This window comes from Syngnathus leptorhynchus, chromosome 12 (genome assembly GCF_054491065.1).
Source record: "Syngnathus leptorhynchus isolate UIUO chromosome 12, UIUO_Slep, whole genome shotgun sequence".
Taxonomy (NCBI): domain Eukaryota; kingdom Metazoa; phylum Chordata; class Actinopteri; order Syngnathiformes; family Syngnathidae; genus Syngnathus; species Syngnathus leptorhynchus.
This window is the reverse complement of record NC_141206.1, coordinates 1,810,915-1,827,951: the sequence shown is the minus strand read 5'-3', so window position 1 is coordinate 1,827,951 and position 17,037 is coordinate 1,810,915. Positions and strand designations below refer to the sequence as shown.

Here is a 17,037-nt window from a genome sequence, read left to right as displayed (position 1 = left end):
ACTGTACCTTGTGAAAAGGATCAAGAGGAATAGAACATATGCCAAAAAATACACCTCCTTTATGGAGGACATTCTCAAAAAAAGGTTATGCAGAAAAAGCTCCACCTCAGCAGCTTCACAGACAGGATGGGCATGTGTGGTAAATCCCACATCATGGTGTTAACCACAAACGAAAGCTCAAACTGAGCGTGGTGTTCGACTGTACATCCTCCTTTCAAGGACAATCTCTGAATAAGGAGCTTCTCCAAGGTCCAGACTTAAACACCCACATTGGAGTGCTATTAACATTTCGACAAGAACAAATAGCAGTTATGGCAGACATTGAGGCGATGTTTTATCAAGTGCATGTTGAAGAAAAGGAGAGAGACTTCCCTAGGTTTTTGTGGTGGCCAGAGGGTGATATCACGAAACCACTTTGTGTTTACAGGATGAACGTTCATCTCTTTGGCGCTGTGTCATCCCCTAGCATTGCCAATTTTGCCCTGCATCAAACTGCTGATGGCAATCAGCACCACTACTCTGATGAAGTGATGAAAACAAACAAAACTAACTTTTATGGAGATGATTGTCTTTGATCTGTGGCCACAACTGACCAAGCCATCAAGCTTGTCAAAGATCTAACTGAAGCCTGAAGCCAGGGAGGTTTCACATTGACAAAATGGGTCAGCAATAACAATGAGGTGTTAACAAGCATTCCTGTACACCACAGAGCAAAAGCAGTCAAGGAACTGGACCTTGACAGACAAAGGATGGCAGAACAAATCTCCATTGAACCAGCACTTGGAATACAGTGGAACACCCACAATGACACCTTAAGTTTTAAGGTTATTGTAAACGGCCGGCCGGCCTGCTAGAGGGAAACTCTCTACTGTGAGTTCAGTTTATGACCCTTTAGGTTTTCTCGCTCCTTTCATTTTGAAAGCCAAACAACTACTCCAGGAACTCTGCAAATCAAAATATGGATGGGATCAAGTTATTCTACAGGACTTTGCAAGACCCTGGCAGAGATAGGTCGGGGAGTTAGACCAATTACGGGAGTTTAAAGTACCTAGATGCATAAAGCCTGAAAACTTTGACCCAGTGGAGACCGCTGAGCTGCATCACTTCTGCGATGCAAGTGAGTCGGGTTATCCACTTGGAAATGGCAAATTTCCTAACCACAGACTCTTGCAAAATGCTATACTCAGATTCATCTGCAGAAGAGGAGCCATTATAAATATCAGAACTGACTGTGGGACAAATTTTGTTGGGGCTCAAAGAGAACTACAAGAAGCTCTGAAAGAACTAGATCATCAGAAATGCAAAATAACTTTCTAACAGAAGGAATAAAATGGATTTTTAACCCCCCTTTTGGAGCCCACCACGGTGGAGTCTGGGAGAGACTGATCAGACTAGTCAAAAAGACCCTCACATCTGCTCTAAAACAACAAACACTGGAGGATGAAACTCTGTCGACCGCACGATGTGAGGTAGAAGCCATCCTGAATGACCGACCAATAACTACAGTGTCAAGTGATCTAAATGATTTGGAACCACAAACCATTTGCTTCAGCTGAAGGCAAAAACAACTATGCCACCAGGAGTTTTTGAGAAAAATGATCAATACACAAGAAAGAGATGGAGACAAACACAATATCTTCCTGATCTCTTCTGGAGACATTGGAGCAAATAGTATTTCCCACTCTTACAAGAAAAAAGCTAGGGGAACAATGTAAAAATGAACCTGAGTCCAGGGGATCTGGTCATCATAACACAGCACCAAGGAACTCATGGACTATGGGCCGAGATGTTGAAACATTTCCAGATGCCAAGGGCTTCGTGAGGAGTGTTATGGTTAAGACAAAATACAGTCTGATTCAACGGCCAATAGATAAATTATGTCTTCTGATGGAGGAAACAGGATGAATGGATGAAGGCCACGATTTTCCAGCGTTCATTTTGGACTGTTGGACATGAACTTTGATAAGACGGATGGTCATCATGAAGTACCTAATGAACTTTGAATTTGATGATGATAGAACTTTATTCATTCCACAGCGGGGAAATTCACTTCTCACAGCAGCGCATATGAGTGCAAGAATAATACGAGTGCAAGAATAAAACAAGTGCCAACATTTAAAAAAAAAAGGGTAAATAACAAACAAGGACAAACACAAGACCCGCTGAGACGAAACACATTAATTTTATCAGGTGCCACGCATGTTGTAAAGTCTGACAGCAGAGGGAATGAAGCACCAGCGGAACCGTTCCTTCCTACACCGAGGATACAAAAGTCTGCCGCTAAAGAAGCTGCTCGGGGACTGCACAATCTCATGGAGGGGGTGAGAGGTGTTGTCCATGATGGATTTAAGTTTAATCAACGTCCTCCTCTCACCCACAACCTCAATGTAGTCCAGAGGACAGCCCAGGACAGAGCTTGCTCTATTGACCATCTTATTCTGTCCCGATCAGTACTGTCCCCACCCCAGCAGACCACAGCGTAGAGGATGGCTGAGGCCACCACAGAGTCATAGAAGGTCCGGAGGAGAGCCCTGCACACTTTTAATAACAAGGTACAAGTGTACATACTGTAAATGTTTTTAGAACTGTTTTATTATCACAACGTTTTTTTAAAACAAGGTATAACACTCTTAACTGTGTTTTTAGGACTCTTATTATTAGAACAATTTTTTATGAAAAGGTACAAGTGTATGCACTGCAATTGTGTGGGCACTCCCTGCCTTCTGCTGACATGTGGGCAACATTCGTGATAAAATTCCTCAATTTAAATGTTTTATTTTTAATTTTATTTTTTTTTAATTTGGGAAACAAAATCCGCGATGTAGCGAAACCGCGATAAATGAACCGCAATCTAGCGAGGGATTACAGTAATTTGAACTGCAACTGACGACATCAGCGGCACGGTGCACACGCGGGGTTGTTTACATAAAAGACAAAGAATTTGATTGATGGATTTAATGATTTGGAGTGACACAAATGGTGTGATAAAATTGTTGTCTATATTATAGCTATTTTATATATAGTTTATATATCGTTATATGGGCCTGTGGAATAATTTGAACTGCAACTGACGACAAGTTCAGCATCAGCGGCGCGGCGCACACGGGGTGTTGTTTACAAAAAGGACGACAAATTCGATCGATGGATTTAATGATTTGGAGTGACACAGATGGTTTGATAAAATTGTTGTTTATATAATCGTTATCTAATATATAGTTTATATATCTTTATATGGGCCTGTGGAATAATTTGAACTGCAACTGACGACGAGTCCAACCTCAGCAGTTTACACAAAGGACGAAGAATTCAATCGATGGATTTAATGATTTGGAGTGACAGAGATGGTTTGATAAAGGTGTTATTTATGTTATAGTTATTTCGATAACTGTTAATGTTACATCAGGCCCGTTCTCAGCTCCTCGCTTGTGTTTATGTCACGTTAGCATACCGTATCGCTTTGCCTGTTGTTGCTAGTTCATGTCTGTTCTTGGTGTTGGATTTTGTCAAATAAATTTGCCCCAAAATGCGATTTCTACTCCAGTGCGACATATGTTTTTTTTTCCCGTTTATTGTGCATTTTGTGGCTGATGCGACTTATACTCCGGAGCGACTTTTAGTCCGAAAAATACTGTGTGTATTATATATATATATATATATATATATATATATATATATATATATATATATATATATATATATATATATATATATATATCTCGATCTAACTAAATAACTAATCTACAAGTGATGAAAACCCAATCGCAAATTTACATTGTGGTGGTGTAAAAACACTTAGTTCTCCGCGTAAGTTAACAAGTGGAAATGATGTGACGAAAGTAGCGCCAAAATGCTGCCGAAAATAAGGCGGATGTTTTCGCATCACTGCTGCCAGTTAGTTAGGTTTACAGAGGCAAGTCGATTTCCGTAAGATGCCGTCACGGCAGGCGGCAAATGCTCGCGAGTTGCCAAGGCTAACGTTGCCCGGCCAGCTGGCTGGCCGCTTCCCTAATGTATAAAAAACATTTTCCCAACAGATTTACACGTTTCATGAAAATGATACTTTCGACGGAAAAAAACACCGAAATCCACGGATCCGCGGAAAATTCTCATCCCTGTATACAGTAGAAAGTAAATTGAATGGATGCTAAAAACATTATTGTAATTTAGAATAATGTGAAAAGAAGAAGAAAAAAAATCACCTGGTAGTGTCCAGAGCCTTGAACAGAAAAGATGAGAATGACTTCAGTCTCCTGGAGGGCTTTGGTGAGTTTGGGCTCATTACTTGGGATTGTAGACCAGATGCCTTTTTGCTGAGAAATTTCGATGTCCCTCAAGTTGCTGCTTTTCATGATGAAGTAACGGGCTGATAACAACTCCAGCTGTGGTAACACCTGTTTTGTGCAACGCTGGTAAAATACTCATAAAGTCAGTACCGGCAAAAAAGAAGTTGCATAAAAATATCAACAACTGTCTTTGGGGTACATTAAACTGGACATACTTGAAATCACCATCTGATAATTTAGGCATAATATGGGTATGATCCAGTTTTTTTTGTTTTTTTTTTACGTTTGGGAATTGTGATGTACCACTGTCCAAAAATATAAGAAAATTAGCTATTTTGATTTTCTGCTTCTGAAATATATAATTTGGATCATTTAGAATGGACAAAAAAAAAATCTGCATTAGTTGTGCAAGTTAGGCAATGAATAGACAGACAGATATTTTAATCTGGGAATACCTTTTCTGAGAAAGAAGAGAATGAACTGTCAAACTGACTGTCCAAGCTCACAGAGGCGGTGGAATTGCTGGAAGAGAGATGGTGCTCCACAAGATAATTTTTGCTCAGTGAAGACTTATCACTGCTATGAGGTTTCCTCTGACATTGGCCTGAGAGTCCTGGTAATCTGGAGGAACGAAAAATGTGAGAGTGGGGGTGGTGGGGTGTTGTTGAGATAAGATAACATTACTCAACAAATGATTGCTTGTATTAAATTCTAACTAAGACATAGTGACAATCAGATATTTTAAGGAGTCTTGTCATGTTAAATCAATTCAAGTCATTGTTATGTGTATGTATGTTTTTTTTCTATGTAATTGTGAGCTGTCCTATCTTTGTGAGTGGTCATTGAACACACCTCATCTACTGACGGACGTGGTTTTGGTTAACCGTAAGTCTTACTTCCAGCTTTGAAAATAGATCACCATTATGCCAAAGGTATCATATATCTGGCTATAGATAACTAACAAGTTTAAAATACACGATAAGCTATGATAGTAACAGCATTTCATACATGCACAGGGAATGCTTAAAAACCCTTTCTGTAGGGTATCATTTTAGAAAATAATTTAAACCATGAGTGGTGGGTGATAGGCTATAGATAACTGCCAAGTTTAAAATACACGATAAACTATGATAGTAACAACATTTCATACATTCACAGGGAGTGCTTAAAAATCCTTTCTGTAGAGTATCATTTCAGAAAATGATTTAAACCATGAGTGGTGGGGGATAGGGGGGGATGGTATTGAGCGCAGAAAAAAAAAAGAAAAATGTTATATATTTTGAGTTAGTGTACACTAAAACTGTAGTCTCACGTCCACAAAATTTTGGTCATCTTTGACCTTTTTAGCATTTGGTCTGCACAACAGGAAGTAAAGAAGTGTTACTGCTGGCTGGAAAGGCTGTGAGTTCACAATAATGACAGAACAAGTCGATTGTGGGTGGTTGGCTAATTGAAAAGAAAATCATCAGTCAGAGAAGGTTGTGAACCACTGGTTTAAACAATACTTACCCCATGAAATTCAAGGTGGCCTGCATGAATATGCATAAATAAAAAAAAAGTCCTGTAGGGTACAATGATTGGCTACTGAACAGGAACTCCTGATGAATGTGCTCAAACAGGACGATTCAATTGACTGAAATGCATGTTAACTGATTACCTGTCATCAGTGGCGTTGCGGGTAAACTTTGGGTTCCATTTGGAGTTCTGAATAAGGCTCTCTGGCACTGAAGGACAGGGACGCTGGCCTATTCCTGAGGGCTGCATCAAGCCTGCTCCATGCTCTTCTGTTGTAAGCACCTACAGGATCATGTAATTCTAATATGTAAGTTAGGTAAGTATATATTTGTGTCAGTTTAGTTAACTATTAAAGAAGATACACTATGAATGCATATTTTTACGTTTAAAACAGCTGTCAACTCTTCCAATAAAATGCGGCATTTTGGTCAAAATACTGCAGTAGCACTAATATTTTCATTGAATGCGCACCCGAGCTATCTGAGAAACGCAGAAAGATTTCCAACCAACACAAACCTTTTGGTCATTTTCAAACCTTGAAATATTGAGAACAAGTACAGTGGAGCCTCAGTTTTTGACCACAATCCATTCCAGAAGGCTGTTCGAGAAGTGAATCGTTCGAATTCCGAATCATGTTTTCCCATTACAGATAATGGAAAAAAAAGTAATCCGTTCGAAGCAAAAAAAAAAAGCTTTTTAAGCATTTTTTCATTTGCACATTTTTGTCCGATCGTGCAACTGCACCGCACCGCCGAACGCACAACCGTAGCGCGTCGCCGACCGCGCAACTGCACCGTGCTCCTCGCATTATTGTGACAGTGCCGTCACTGAAATTTAGAAAATATTTTTAAAGTCCTGATGTACTTTCCAAAATTTAAGTGCACCTCAGTGCGCAGGGAGCTTAATTTGGTCCGATCACCCAACCGCAGCGCGCCGGGCGCTCACTGTCGCATTGTTTTAGGACCGTCTTTGTGTTTTAGGATGGCTTTACTGCTCCCACTTGCTTCCTTTGAAGGCATGATTACAGTTGATGCAATCCTCAGAGTAACGAGAATGTAATAACGAACGGAGTCAGTTGGCATGCGGGTCCTCTCAGCTCATCTCGCAAGGTTCGACAACTGAATTTCGTCCGGCATCCGAAGCAAAAAAATCTCGAATTTTTTGTCCGAATACCGATTTGTTTGAGAACCTGGACGTTTGAAAACCGAGGCTCCACTGTACGTATATGTGCATATTCTGAACAGACGAAAGATGGTTTAAACGAGAAGGAAGAGAGGCTATCGATAACAAGGTTGAATGGCTTTTGTATTCCAAAAGAGTGATGCCTATTGCGGTTTGGAACATGTCTCCAAAATAAAAGGTAAATTGGGTTTTCACAAAATTACTCAGGATACTGCTGTCCTACTTAACCATGTGCACGAACTTGCTCGGACAAGAGATGAAACTTTTTTTTTTAACGCCATGCTCACACTGAAGGTTGATTTCAATCTTTTGCTTATGTGTGACATGTATCAGATTTTTTTCCATAGAATGTCAACTGCACAATTTAGATTTTTTTTTCCAAATCTGACCCGCACTTTTTTGGTATGAGAGTATAAATCAGATATGCGTCAGATGAGTCCGAAGTATGGACGCTCGGGTAACACTCATCTACTACTCTGTTCATGTACTGTAGCGGTTTCCTCCAGCCAGTAGAGGACACTGGGCTACTGTTGATGACATCTTGTTGCATCACCCTTTTCAGTATTTATTTCCCGGTCATGTCTCCGGAGCTGTATGTGTAGCTCGTATTGTATTGCCAACTTTACCCCTGTAAGTGGTCCCATTTTATTTATTATTAGTTAGTGTTGCTAGTGTTCCCTGCACATTAAGTTTATTATGGTCGTTGCTGAGATTTATACATGTTTGTATGTTTGCAGAGCGCCCTCATCTCTTTCAATAAACGTTACGTTAATAAAAGGTATGCGTCCCCAAAGAACCATCTCTTTCCTGACAATCCTCTTTGTGTATATTCTCCTACAAATGGTAATCAAACATTAAAACACCTGCGGCTTATACTCTGGTGCCGCTTATATATGAACAAAACAAGATTTTCCCCTAATATAAAAAAATTCATAATAAATAATAAAAATATAATTAAAAGAAAAATCTCTTTCCTGACAATCTTCTTTGTGTATACCCTCCTACAAATGGTAATTAAACATTAAAACAACTGTGGTTTATACTCTGGTGCGGTTTATATATGAACAAAACAATTTTCCCCTAATATTGGTTGGTGCGGCTTGTAATCAAGTATGCCTTAAAGTCATGAAAATACACATACAAATACGTTGCTCAGTTATTATTGACAGAGGAATTAATTTAACAATGTTTTGCTATTGCATGTGTTATTTGTGTAATTAGATTACATCAAGAATTGTGTGAAATATTACAGCAAGAAAATATGTGAAACAATTTAAAGATATGCAGTGGAGTTTTACACTCCTGTAAAATACACAAAGTACTAGTTAGAATGTGTTCCAAGTTAGCTCTTGTCTTTTGTTGCAAATGTACAAAAATTTAGTATACAAAAACATTCTTTAATTGGAAAAAATTATGACTTACGGAAGCAAGGGTTTGAAGGGTCATCTCATCTTGTTGAGACCAGGGATTTGAGGGACAACAGATTCTCCTGATGAACAGATTATGCCACTTGTTCCTCATGTCAAACACCAATTCTGCTGACTGACAGTAAATTCCAAAGTCATAATACAGCCCGCAATTACTGAATGCAAAAATAACAGATTACTGAATTGAAACACTCACTGAAAAATATCAATTTGAGAAGAATATTTTGTTTTTGTTTGAGTAAATTTGATAGATTAAATTACGCGTTCCTAAATATTGATTAAACATCAATTTACACTGGACAATAATACAATAATAATTACGAAGAACATAGGCTATTTATTCCAATTTACTTGAAGATTAAAATTAAATTGTTTTGTTTGACGTAACTATTGCATAAAACCTGACAGCAGGGTAAACAAAACACTATTAATTTACTTGTTACAGCCATTGACTCATACACACATATATATTCAGATACGCAGTCTTCTGCTTCTATATTTCCATGGGTTTAATCTACCGTATTTTCGGCACCTAAAGGCGCACTGGATTATAAGGCGCACCCTCATTTAATTGTTTATTTTAGAAATTATTTCATATATAGGGCGCACCGGAGTAAAAGGCGCATAAAAAGAAGCTATACTGCAACAAACTGAGGTTGACTAGGGTTGCGGTATGCATCCACTAGCCAATAACCAATGAGCCCTCTGTAAACAATCGCCTTTCTCAAACTATCCCCTATAAAATGATCAGAACTGACTAAAGTTCGATCTAACGCATTGGTACTGCTTACCTATGTTTCCCTTCGATATCGATCCCTAAAAATTTACTCGAAACATTAACAGAGCAGCCTATTTTGACATGAAATAGACTTGTGCGTATAGCAGCTATCACTTTAGCATTAGCCACCCGCAAACTCCCATGAGCCTCAGCTTGCAGATTCCCATGAGCCTCAGTAAAGTGTAAACAATTGCGTTTCTCAAACGAGCACCTATAAAATGATGGGAACTGACTAAAGTTTGATCTAACACAATGGTACTGCTTACCTATGTTTCCCTTCCATATCGATCCGTAAATTTACTCGAAACATTAACAGAGCAGCTTATTTTTAAATGAAATAGCCTAGACCTTGTAATTTACTGGTCGTACTAAAACGTATTAAAACATCTTGGCAGAGCACTGTGTACAACCAGTATGGATCAACAAATTCATCAAATGATCCATATATAAGGCGCACCGGACTAAAAGGCGCACTGTCGGCTTTTGAGAAAATTTTAGGTTTTTAGGTGCGCCTTATGTCCAGAAAATATGGTACTCCCTTTTATTAAATCAGTTCAATCAGCAGATGCTGTATCCATATGTTCTCTGTGGCATTTCCTCAGATATTTTATATAGCATTTGGGAGGATTGGTCGCGTGAGTCGTCACCTTAACGTGGTGGAGGGGTTTGCGTGCCCCTATGATCCTAGGAGCCATGTTGTCTGGGGCTTCATGCACCTGGTAGGGTCACCCATGGCAGAAGGGTCCTAGGTGAGGGGCCAGACAAAGCACGGCTCAGAAGACCCCTTATGATGAATACAATAAGTGGATGTCGTTTTCCCTCGCCCGGACGCGGGTCACCGGGGCCCCTCTCTGGAGCCAGGCCTGGAGGTGGGGCTCGAAGGCGAGCGCCTGGTGGCCGGGCCTTCGCCCATGGGGTCCGGTCAGGCATAGCCCGAAAAAAAAAACGTGGGTCCCCCTTCCAATGGGCTCACCACCTATAGGAGGGGCCAAAGGGGTCGGGTGCATAGTGAGCTGGGCAGCGGGCAAAGGCGGGGACCTAGGCGGTCCGATCCCCGGCTGCAGAGGCTGGCTCTGAGGACTTGGAATGTCACCTCTCTGGCTGGAAAGGAGCCCGAGCTGGTGTGTGAGGCAGAAAGGTTCCGACTAGACATAGTCGGACTTGCCTCCACACATAGTTTGGGCTCTGGTACAAGTCCTCTCGAGAGGGGCTGGACTCTCTTCCACTCTGGAGTTGCCCACGGTGAGAGGCGTCGAGCAGGTGTTGGCATACTTATTGCCCCCCGGCTGGGCGCCTGCACATTGGGGTTCACCCCGGTGAGCGAGCGGGTAGCCTCCCTCCGCCTTCGGGTGGGGGGACGGGTCCTGACTGTTGTTTGTGTCTATGCACCGAACGGCAGCTCAGAGTACCCACCCTTCTTAGAGTCCCTGGAGGAAGTGCTGGAAAGCGCTCCTTCTGGGGACTCCATCGTTCTACTGGGTGACTTCAATGCTCACGTGGGCAATGACAGTGAGACCTGGAAGGGCGTGATTGGGAGGAACGCCCCCCCCCCGATCTGAACCCGAGCGGTGTTCTATTATTGCAATTCTGTGCTCGACACGGATTTTCTATAATGAACACCATGTTCAAGCATAAGGGTGTCCATGTGTGCACTTGGCACCAGGACACCCTAGGCCGCAGTCCGTTGATCGACCTTGTAGTCGTGTCATCGGATTTGCGGCTGCATGTTTTGGACACTCGGGTGAAGAGAGGGGCGGAGCTGTCAACTGATCACCACCTGGTGGTGGGTTGGCTCCGATGGTGGGGGAAGATGCCGGTCCAACCTGGCAGGCCCAAACGCTCTGTGAGGGTCTGCTGGGAACGTCTGTCAGAATCCCCTGTCAGGAAGAGCTTCAACTCCCACCTCCGGCAGAGCTTTTCCCACGTCCCGGGGGAGGCGGGGGACATTGAGTCCGAGTGGACCTTGTTCCGCGCCTCCATTGTTGAGGCAGCCGACCGGAGCTGTGGCCGTAAGGTTGTTGGTGCCTGTCGTGGCGGCAATCCCCGAACCCGGTGGTGGACACCGGCGGTAAGGAATGCCGTCAAGCTGAAGAAGGAGTCCTATAGGGCCTTTTTGGCCTGCGGGACTCCGGAGGCAGCTGACAGGTACCGTATGGCCAAGCGGAACGCGGCTTCGGCGGTTGCTGAGGCAAAAACTCGGGCGTGGGAGGAGTTTGGCGAGGCCATGGAGAATGACTTCCGGACGGCTTCGAGGAAATTCTGGTCCACCATCCGGTGTCTCAGGAGGGGAAAGCAGTGCACGGTCAACACTGTTTACAGTGGAGATGGTTTGCTGCTGACCTCGACTCGGGATGTCGTGAGTCGGTGGGGGGAATACTTCGAAGACCTCCTTAATTCCACCGACACGCCTTCCATTGTGAAAGCAGGGCCTGGGGACTCTGAGGCGGACTCTCCAATCTCGGAGGTCGAAGTCACTGAGGTAGTTAAAAAACTCCTCGGTGGCAAGGCCCCGGGGGTGGATGAGATCCGCCCGGAGTTCTTAAAGGCTCTGGATGTTGTGGGGCTGTCATGGCTGACACGCCTCTACAGCATTGCGTGGACATCGGGGACGGTGCCTCTGGATTGGCAGACTGGGGTGGTGGTTCCCCTCTTTAAGAAGGGGGACCGGAGGGTGTGTTCCAATTACAGGGGAATCACACTCCTCAGCCTCCCTGGTAAGGTCTATTCAGGGGTGCTGGAGAGGAGGATCCGTCGGGAGGTCGAACCTCGGATTCAGGAGGAGCAGTGTGGCTTTCGTCCTGGCCGTGGAACAGTGGACCAGCTCTACACCCTCGGCAGGATCCTCGAGGGTGCATGGGAGTTCGCCCAACCAGTCCACATGTGTTTTGTGGACTTGGAGAAGGCGTTCGACCGTGTCCCTCGGGAGGTTCTCTGGAGGGTGCTTCGGGAGTACGGGGTGCCGAGCCAACTGATAAGGGCGGTTTGGTCCCTGTATCACCGATGCCAGAGTTTGGTCCGCATTTCCGGCAGTAAGTCGGATTCGTTCCCAGTGAGGGTTGGACTCCGCCAAGGCTGCCCTTTGTCACCGATTCTGTTCATAAATTTTATGGACAGAATTTCTAGGCGCAGCCGAGGCGTTGAGGGGGTCCGGTTTGGGGACCTCAGCATCGCGTCACTGCTTTTTGCAGATGACGTGGTGCTGTTGGCTTCTTCAGTCCGTGATCTCCAGCTCTCACTGGAGCGCTTCGCAGCCGAGTGTGAAGCGGTCGAGATGAGGGTCAGCACCTCCAAATCCGAGTCCATGGTCCTCGGTCGGAAAAGGGTGGAATGCCCTCTCCGGATCGGGGATGAGATCCTGCCCCAAGTGGAGGAGTTCAAGTATCTTGGGGTCTTGTTCACGAGTGAGGGCAGGATGGAGCGCGAGATCGACAGGCGGATCGGTGCAGCGTCGGCAGTAATGCGGACTCTGTACCGGTCCGTCGTGGTGAAGAGAGAGCTGAGCCAAATGGCAAAGCTCTCGATTTACCGGTCGATCTACGCTCCTACCCTCACCTATGGTCACGAGCTATGGGTCGTGACCGAAAGAACGAGATCCAGGATACAAGCAGCTGAAATGAGTTTCCTCCGCAGGGTGTCCGGGCTCTCCCTTAGAGATAGGGTGAGAAGCTCGGTCATCCGGGAGAGACTCGGAGTAGAGCCGCTGCTCCTCCACGTTGAGAGGAGCCAGATGAGGTGGCTTGGGCATCTCATCAGGATGCCTCCTGGACGCCTCCCCGGGGAGGTGTTCCGGGCATGTCCCACCGGTAGGAGACCCCGGGGTCAACCCAGGACGCGCTGGAGAGACTACGTCTCTCGGCTGGCCTGGGAACGCCTTGGGATCCCCCGGGATGAGCTGGAGGAAGTAGCTGGGGAGAGGAAGGTCTGGGAGTCCCTCCTAAAGCTGCTGCCCCCGCGACCCGACCCCGGATAAGCGGAAGAAGATGAAGATGAAGGATAGGTCGCAAGCGCAAAAAAAAATTCCTGGTCGTTCCAAATTTCTTAAATTTACAGATGATAGAGGTCAACCGCATTGCTGATTTTGGACTTTCAAACAGATGTTAGCCTGTGCTCTGACATGTATTTTCATCTGTGGAACCTTATGAAGATAGAACCTTATGAAGATAGATGTCCTGTCCTATTACAATTCCAGTCCAGTTGGCTAAATTTAGCACCGTGGACTTTAATTAAGATGTAGAAATATCTCACATTTAATCAATTGATATTGGACACACGTACAAGTACATGAAACAAATTTTGCGCTTCATGGCAATTAGATTTTATTTATTATTTTAAAATACAGTGGAGCCTCGGTTTTTGAACGTCCCGGTTCTCGAACAAATCGGTATTCGAACAAAAAATCTGAGATATTTTTGCTTCCGATGTCGGACGTAATTCCGTTGTCGAACCTCGCGAGATGAGCCGAGAGGAACCGCATGGCAACTGACTCCGTTCGTTATTACATTCTCGTTACTCTGAGGATTGCATCAACTCAAATCATGCCTCCAAAGGAAGCCAGTGGGAGCAGTAAAGCCATCCTAAAACACAAAGACGCTCCTAAAGCAATGTGACAGGGAGCGCCCGGTGCGCTGCGGTTGCGCGATTGGACCAAATTAAGCTCACTGCGCACTGAGGTCCACTTAAATTTTGGAAAGTACATCAGGACTTAAAAAATATTTTCTAAATTTTAGCGACCGCTCTGTCACAATGATGCGACCAGCGCGGTGCAGTTGCGTGGTCGGCGGCGCGCTATGGTTGCATATTTGGCAGTGCGCTGCAGTTGCGTAATCAGACAAAATCAAGCTCCCTGCGCACTGAGGTCCACTTAAATTTTGGAAAGTACATCAGAACTTTCAAAATATTTTCTAAATTTCAGCGACGGCTCTGTCATAATAATGCGACCAGCGGGGTGCAGTTGCATTGTCGTCGACGTGCTACAGTTGCGCGTTCGGCGGTGGGCTGCAGTTGGGCGATCGGACAAAAATGCGCAAATGAAAAAATGCTTAAAAAAGGCGGATTTCCCCTCCGTGAGTCGTCACCTTATCGTGGTGGAGGGGTTTGCGTGCCCCTATGATCCTAGGAGCCATGTTGTCTGGGGCTTCATGCCCCTGGTAGGGTCACCCATGGCAAAAGGGTCCTAGGTGAGGGGCCAGACAAAGCACGGCTCAGAAGACCCCTTATGATGAAAAAGATATATGGATGTCGTTTTCCCTCGCCCGGACGCGGGTCACCGGGGCCCCTCTCTGGAGCCAGGCCTGGAGGTGGGGCTCGAAGGCGAGTGCCTGGTGGCCGGGCCTTCGCTCATGGGGTCCGGTCGGGCATAGCCCGAAAAGAAGACGTGGGTCCCCCTTCCAATGGGCTCACCACCTATAGGAGGGGCCAAAGGGGTCGGGTGCATAGTGAGCTGGGCGGCGGCCAAAGGCGGGGACCTTGGCGGTCCGATCCCCGGCTGCAGAGGCTGGCTCTAGGGACATGGAATATCACCTCTCTGGCTGGAAAGGAGCCCGAGCTGGTGTGTGAGGCAGAAAGGTTCCGACTAGACATAGTCGGACTTGCCTCCACACATTGTTTGGGCTCTGGTACAAGCCCTCTCGAGAGGGGCTGGACTCTCTTCCACTCTCGAGTTGCCCACGGTGAGAGGCGTCGAGCAGGTGTTGGCATACTTTATTGCCCCCCGGCTGGGCGCCTGCACATTGGGGTTCACCCCGGTGAGCGAGAGGGTAGCCTCTCTCCGCCTTCGGGTGGGGGGATGGGTCCTGACTGTTGTTTGTGTCTATGCACCGAACGGCAGCTCAGAGTACCCACCCTTCTTAGAGTCCCTGGAGGAAGTGCTGGAGAGCGCTCCTTCTGGGGACTCCATCGTTCTACTGGGTGACTTCAATGCTCACGTGGGCAATGAGAGTGAGACCTGGAAGGGCGTGATTGGGAGGAACGGCCCCCCCGATCTGAACCCGAGCGGTGTTCTATTATTGGACTTCTGTGCTCGACACGGATTTTCTATAATGAACACCATGTTCAAGCATAAGGGTGTCCATGTGTGCACTTGGCACCAGGACACCCTAGGCCGCCGTTCGTCGATCGACCTTGTAGTCGTGTCATCGGATTTGCGGCCGCATGTTTTGGACACTCGGGTAAAGAGAGGGGCGGAGCTGTCAACTGATCACCACCTGGTGGTGGGTTGGCTCCGATGGTGGGGGAAGATGCCGGTCCGACCTGGCAGACCCAAACGCTCTGTTAGGGGCCTGCTGGGAACGTCTGGCAGAATCCCCTGTCAGGAAAAGCTTCAACTCCCACCTCCGGCAGAGCTTTTCCCACGTCCCGGGGGAGGCGGGGGACATTGAGTCCGAGTGGACCTTGTTCCGCGCCTCCATTGTTGAGGCAGCCGACCGGAGCTGTGGCCGTAAGGTTGTTGGTGCCTGTCGTGGTGGCAATCCCCGAACCCGCTGGTGGACACCGGCGGTAAGGGATGCCGTCAAGCTGAAGAAGGAGTCCTATAGGGCCTTTTTGGCCTGCGGGACTCCGGAGGCAGCTGACAGGTACCGGATGGCCAAGCGGAACGCAGCTTCGGCGGTTGCTGAGGCAAAAACCCGGGCGTGGGAGGAGTTTGGCGAGGCCATGGAGAATGACCTCCGGACGGCTTCGAGGAAATTCTGGTCCACCATCCGGCGTCTCAGGACGGGGAAGCAGTGCACGGTCAACACTGTTTACAGTGGAGATGGTGTGCTGCTGACCTCGACTCGGGATGTCGTGAGTCGGTGGGGGGAATACTTCGAAGACCTCCTCAATTCCACCAACACGCTTTCCTTTGTGGAAGCAAACTCCTTGGTGGCAAGGCCCCGGGGGTGGATGAGATCCGCCCGGAGTTCTTAAAGGCTCTGGATGTTGTGGGGCAGTCTTGGCTGACACGCCTCTACAGCATTGCGTGGACATCGGGGACGGTGCCTCTGGATTGGCAGACTGGGGTGGTGGTTCCCCTCTTTAAGAAGGGGGACCGGAGGGTGTGTTCCAATTACAGGGGAATCACACTCCTCAGCCTCCCTGGTAAGGTCTATTCAGGGGTGCTGGAGAGGAGGATCCGTCGGGAGGTCGAACCTTGGATTCAGGAGGAGCAGTGTGGCTTTCGTCCTGGCCGTGGAACAGTGGACCAGCTCTACACCCTCGGCAGGATCCTCGAGGGTGCATGGGCGTTCGCCCAACCAGTCCACATGTGCTTTGTGGACTTGGAGAAGGCGTTCGACCGTGTCCCTCGGGAGGTTCTCTGGAGGGTGCTTCGGGAGTATGGGGTGCCGAGCCAACTGATAAGGGCGGTTCGGTCCCTGTATCACCGATGCCAGAGTTTGGCCGCATTTCCGGCAGTAAGTCGGATTCGTTCCCAGTGAGGGTTGGACTCCGCCAAGGCTGCCCTTTGTCACCGATTCTGTTCATAATTTTTATGGACAGAAGTTCTAGGCGCAGCCGAGGCGTTGGGGGGGTCCGGTTTGGGGACCTCAGCATCGCGTCACTGCTTTTTGCAGATGACGTGGTGCTGTTGGCTGCTTCAGTCCGTGATCTCCAGCTCTCACTGGAGCGGTTCGCAGCCGAGTGTGAAGCGGTCAGGATGAGGGTCAGCACCTCCAAATCCGAGTCCATGGTCCTCGGTCGGAAAAGGGTGGAATTCCCTCTCCGGATCGGGGATGAGATCCTGCCCCAAGTGGAGGAGTTCAAGTATCTTGGGGTCTTGTTCACGAGTGAGGGCAGGATGGAGCACGAGATCGACAGGCGGATCGGTGCAGCGTCGGCAGTAATGCGGACTCTGTACCGGTCCGTCGTGGTGAAG

General features: G+C 46.7%; 1 protein-coding gene across 12 annotated transcripts in view; it reads right to left on the bottom strand.

Moving 5' to 3' along the window:
• ythdc2 (YTH domain containing 2) overlaps positions 1 to 17,037 on the bottom strand; it is a 58,339-nt gene that overhangs the window by 13,280 nt on the left and 28,022 nt on the right. For 11 of the 12 annotated variants that reach the window (XM_085926367.1, XM_085926359.1, XM_085926369.1 and 8 more), the window contains 4 exons: positions 8,403 to 8,522; positions 5,941 to 6,080; positions 4,739 to 4,904; positions 4,200 to 4,406 (listed from right to left, as the gene is read on the bottom strand). In XM_085926367.1, coding sequence (XP_085782493.1) covers positions 4,200 to 4,406; positions 4,739 to 4,904; positions 5,941 to 6,080; positions 8,403 to 8,522 — 633 coding nt within the window. Of the gene's footprint in view, positions 1 to 4,199; positions 4,407 to 4,738; positions 4,905 to 5,940; positions 6,081 to 8,402; positions 8,523 to 9,832; positions 9,931 to 17,037 lie in introns of those variants that run through there. The other variant, XM_085926371.1, reaches the window with a different exon arrangement.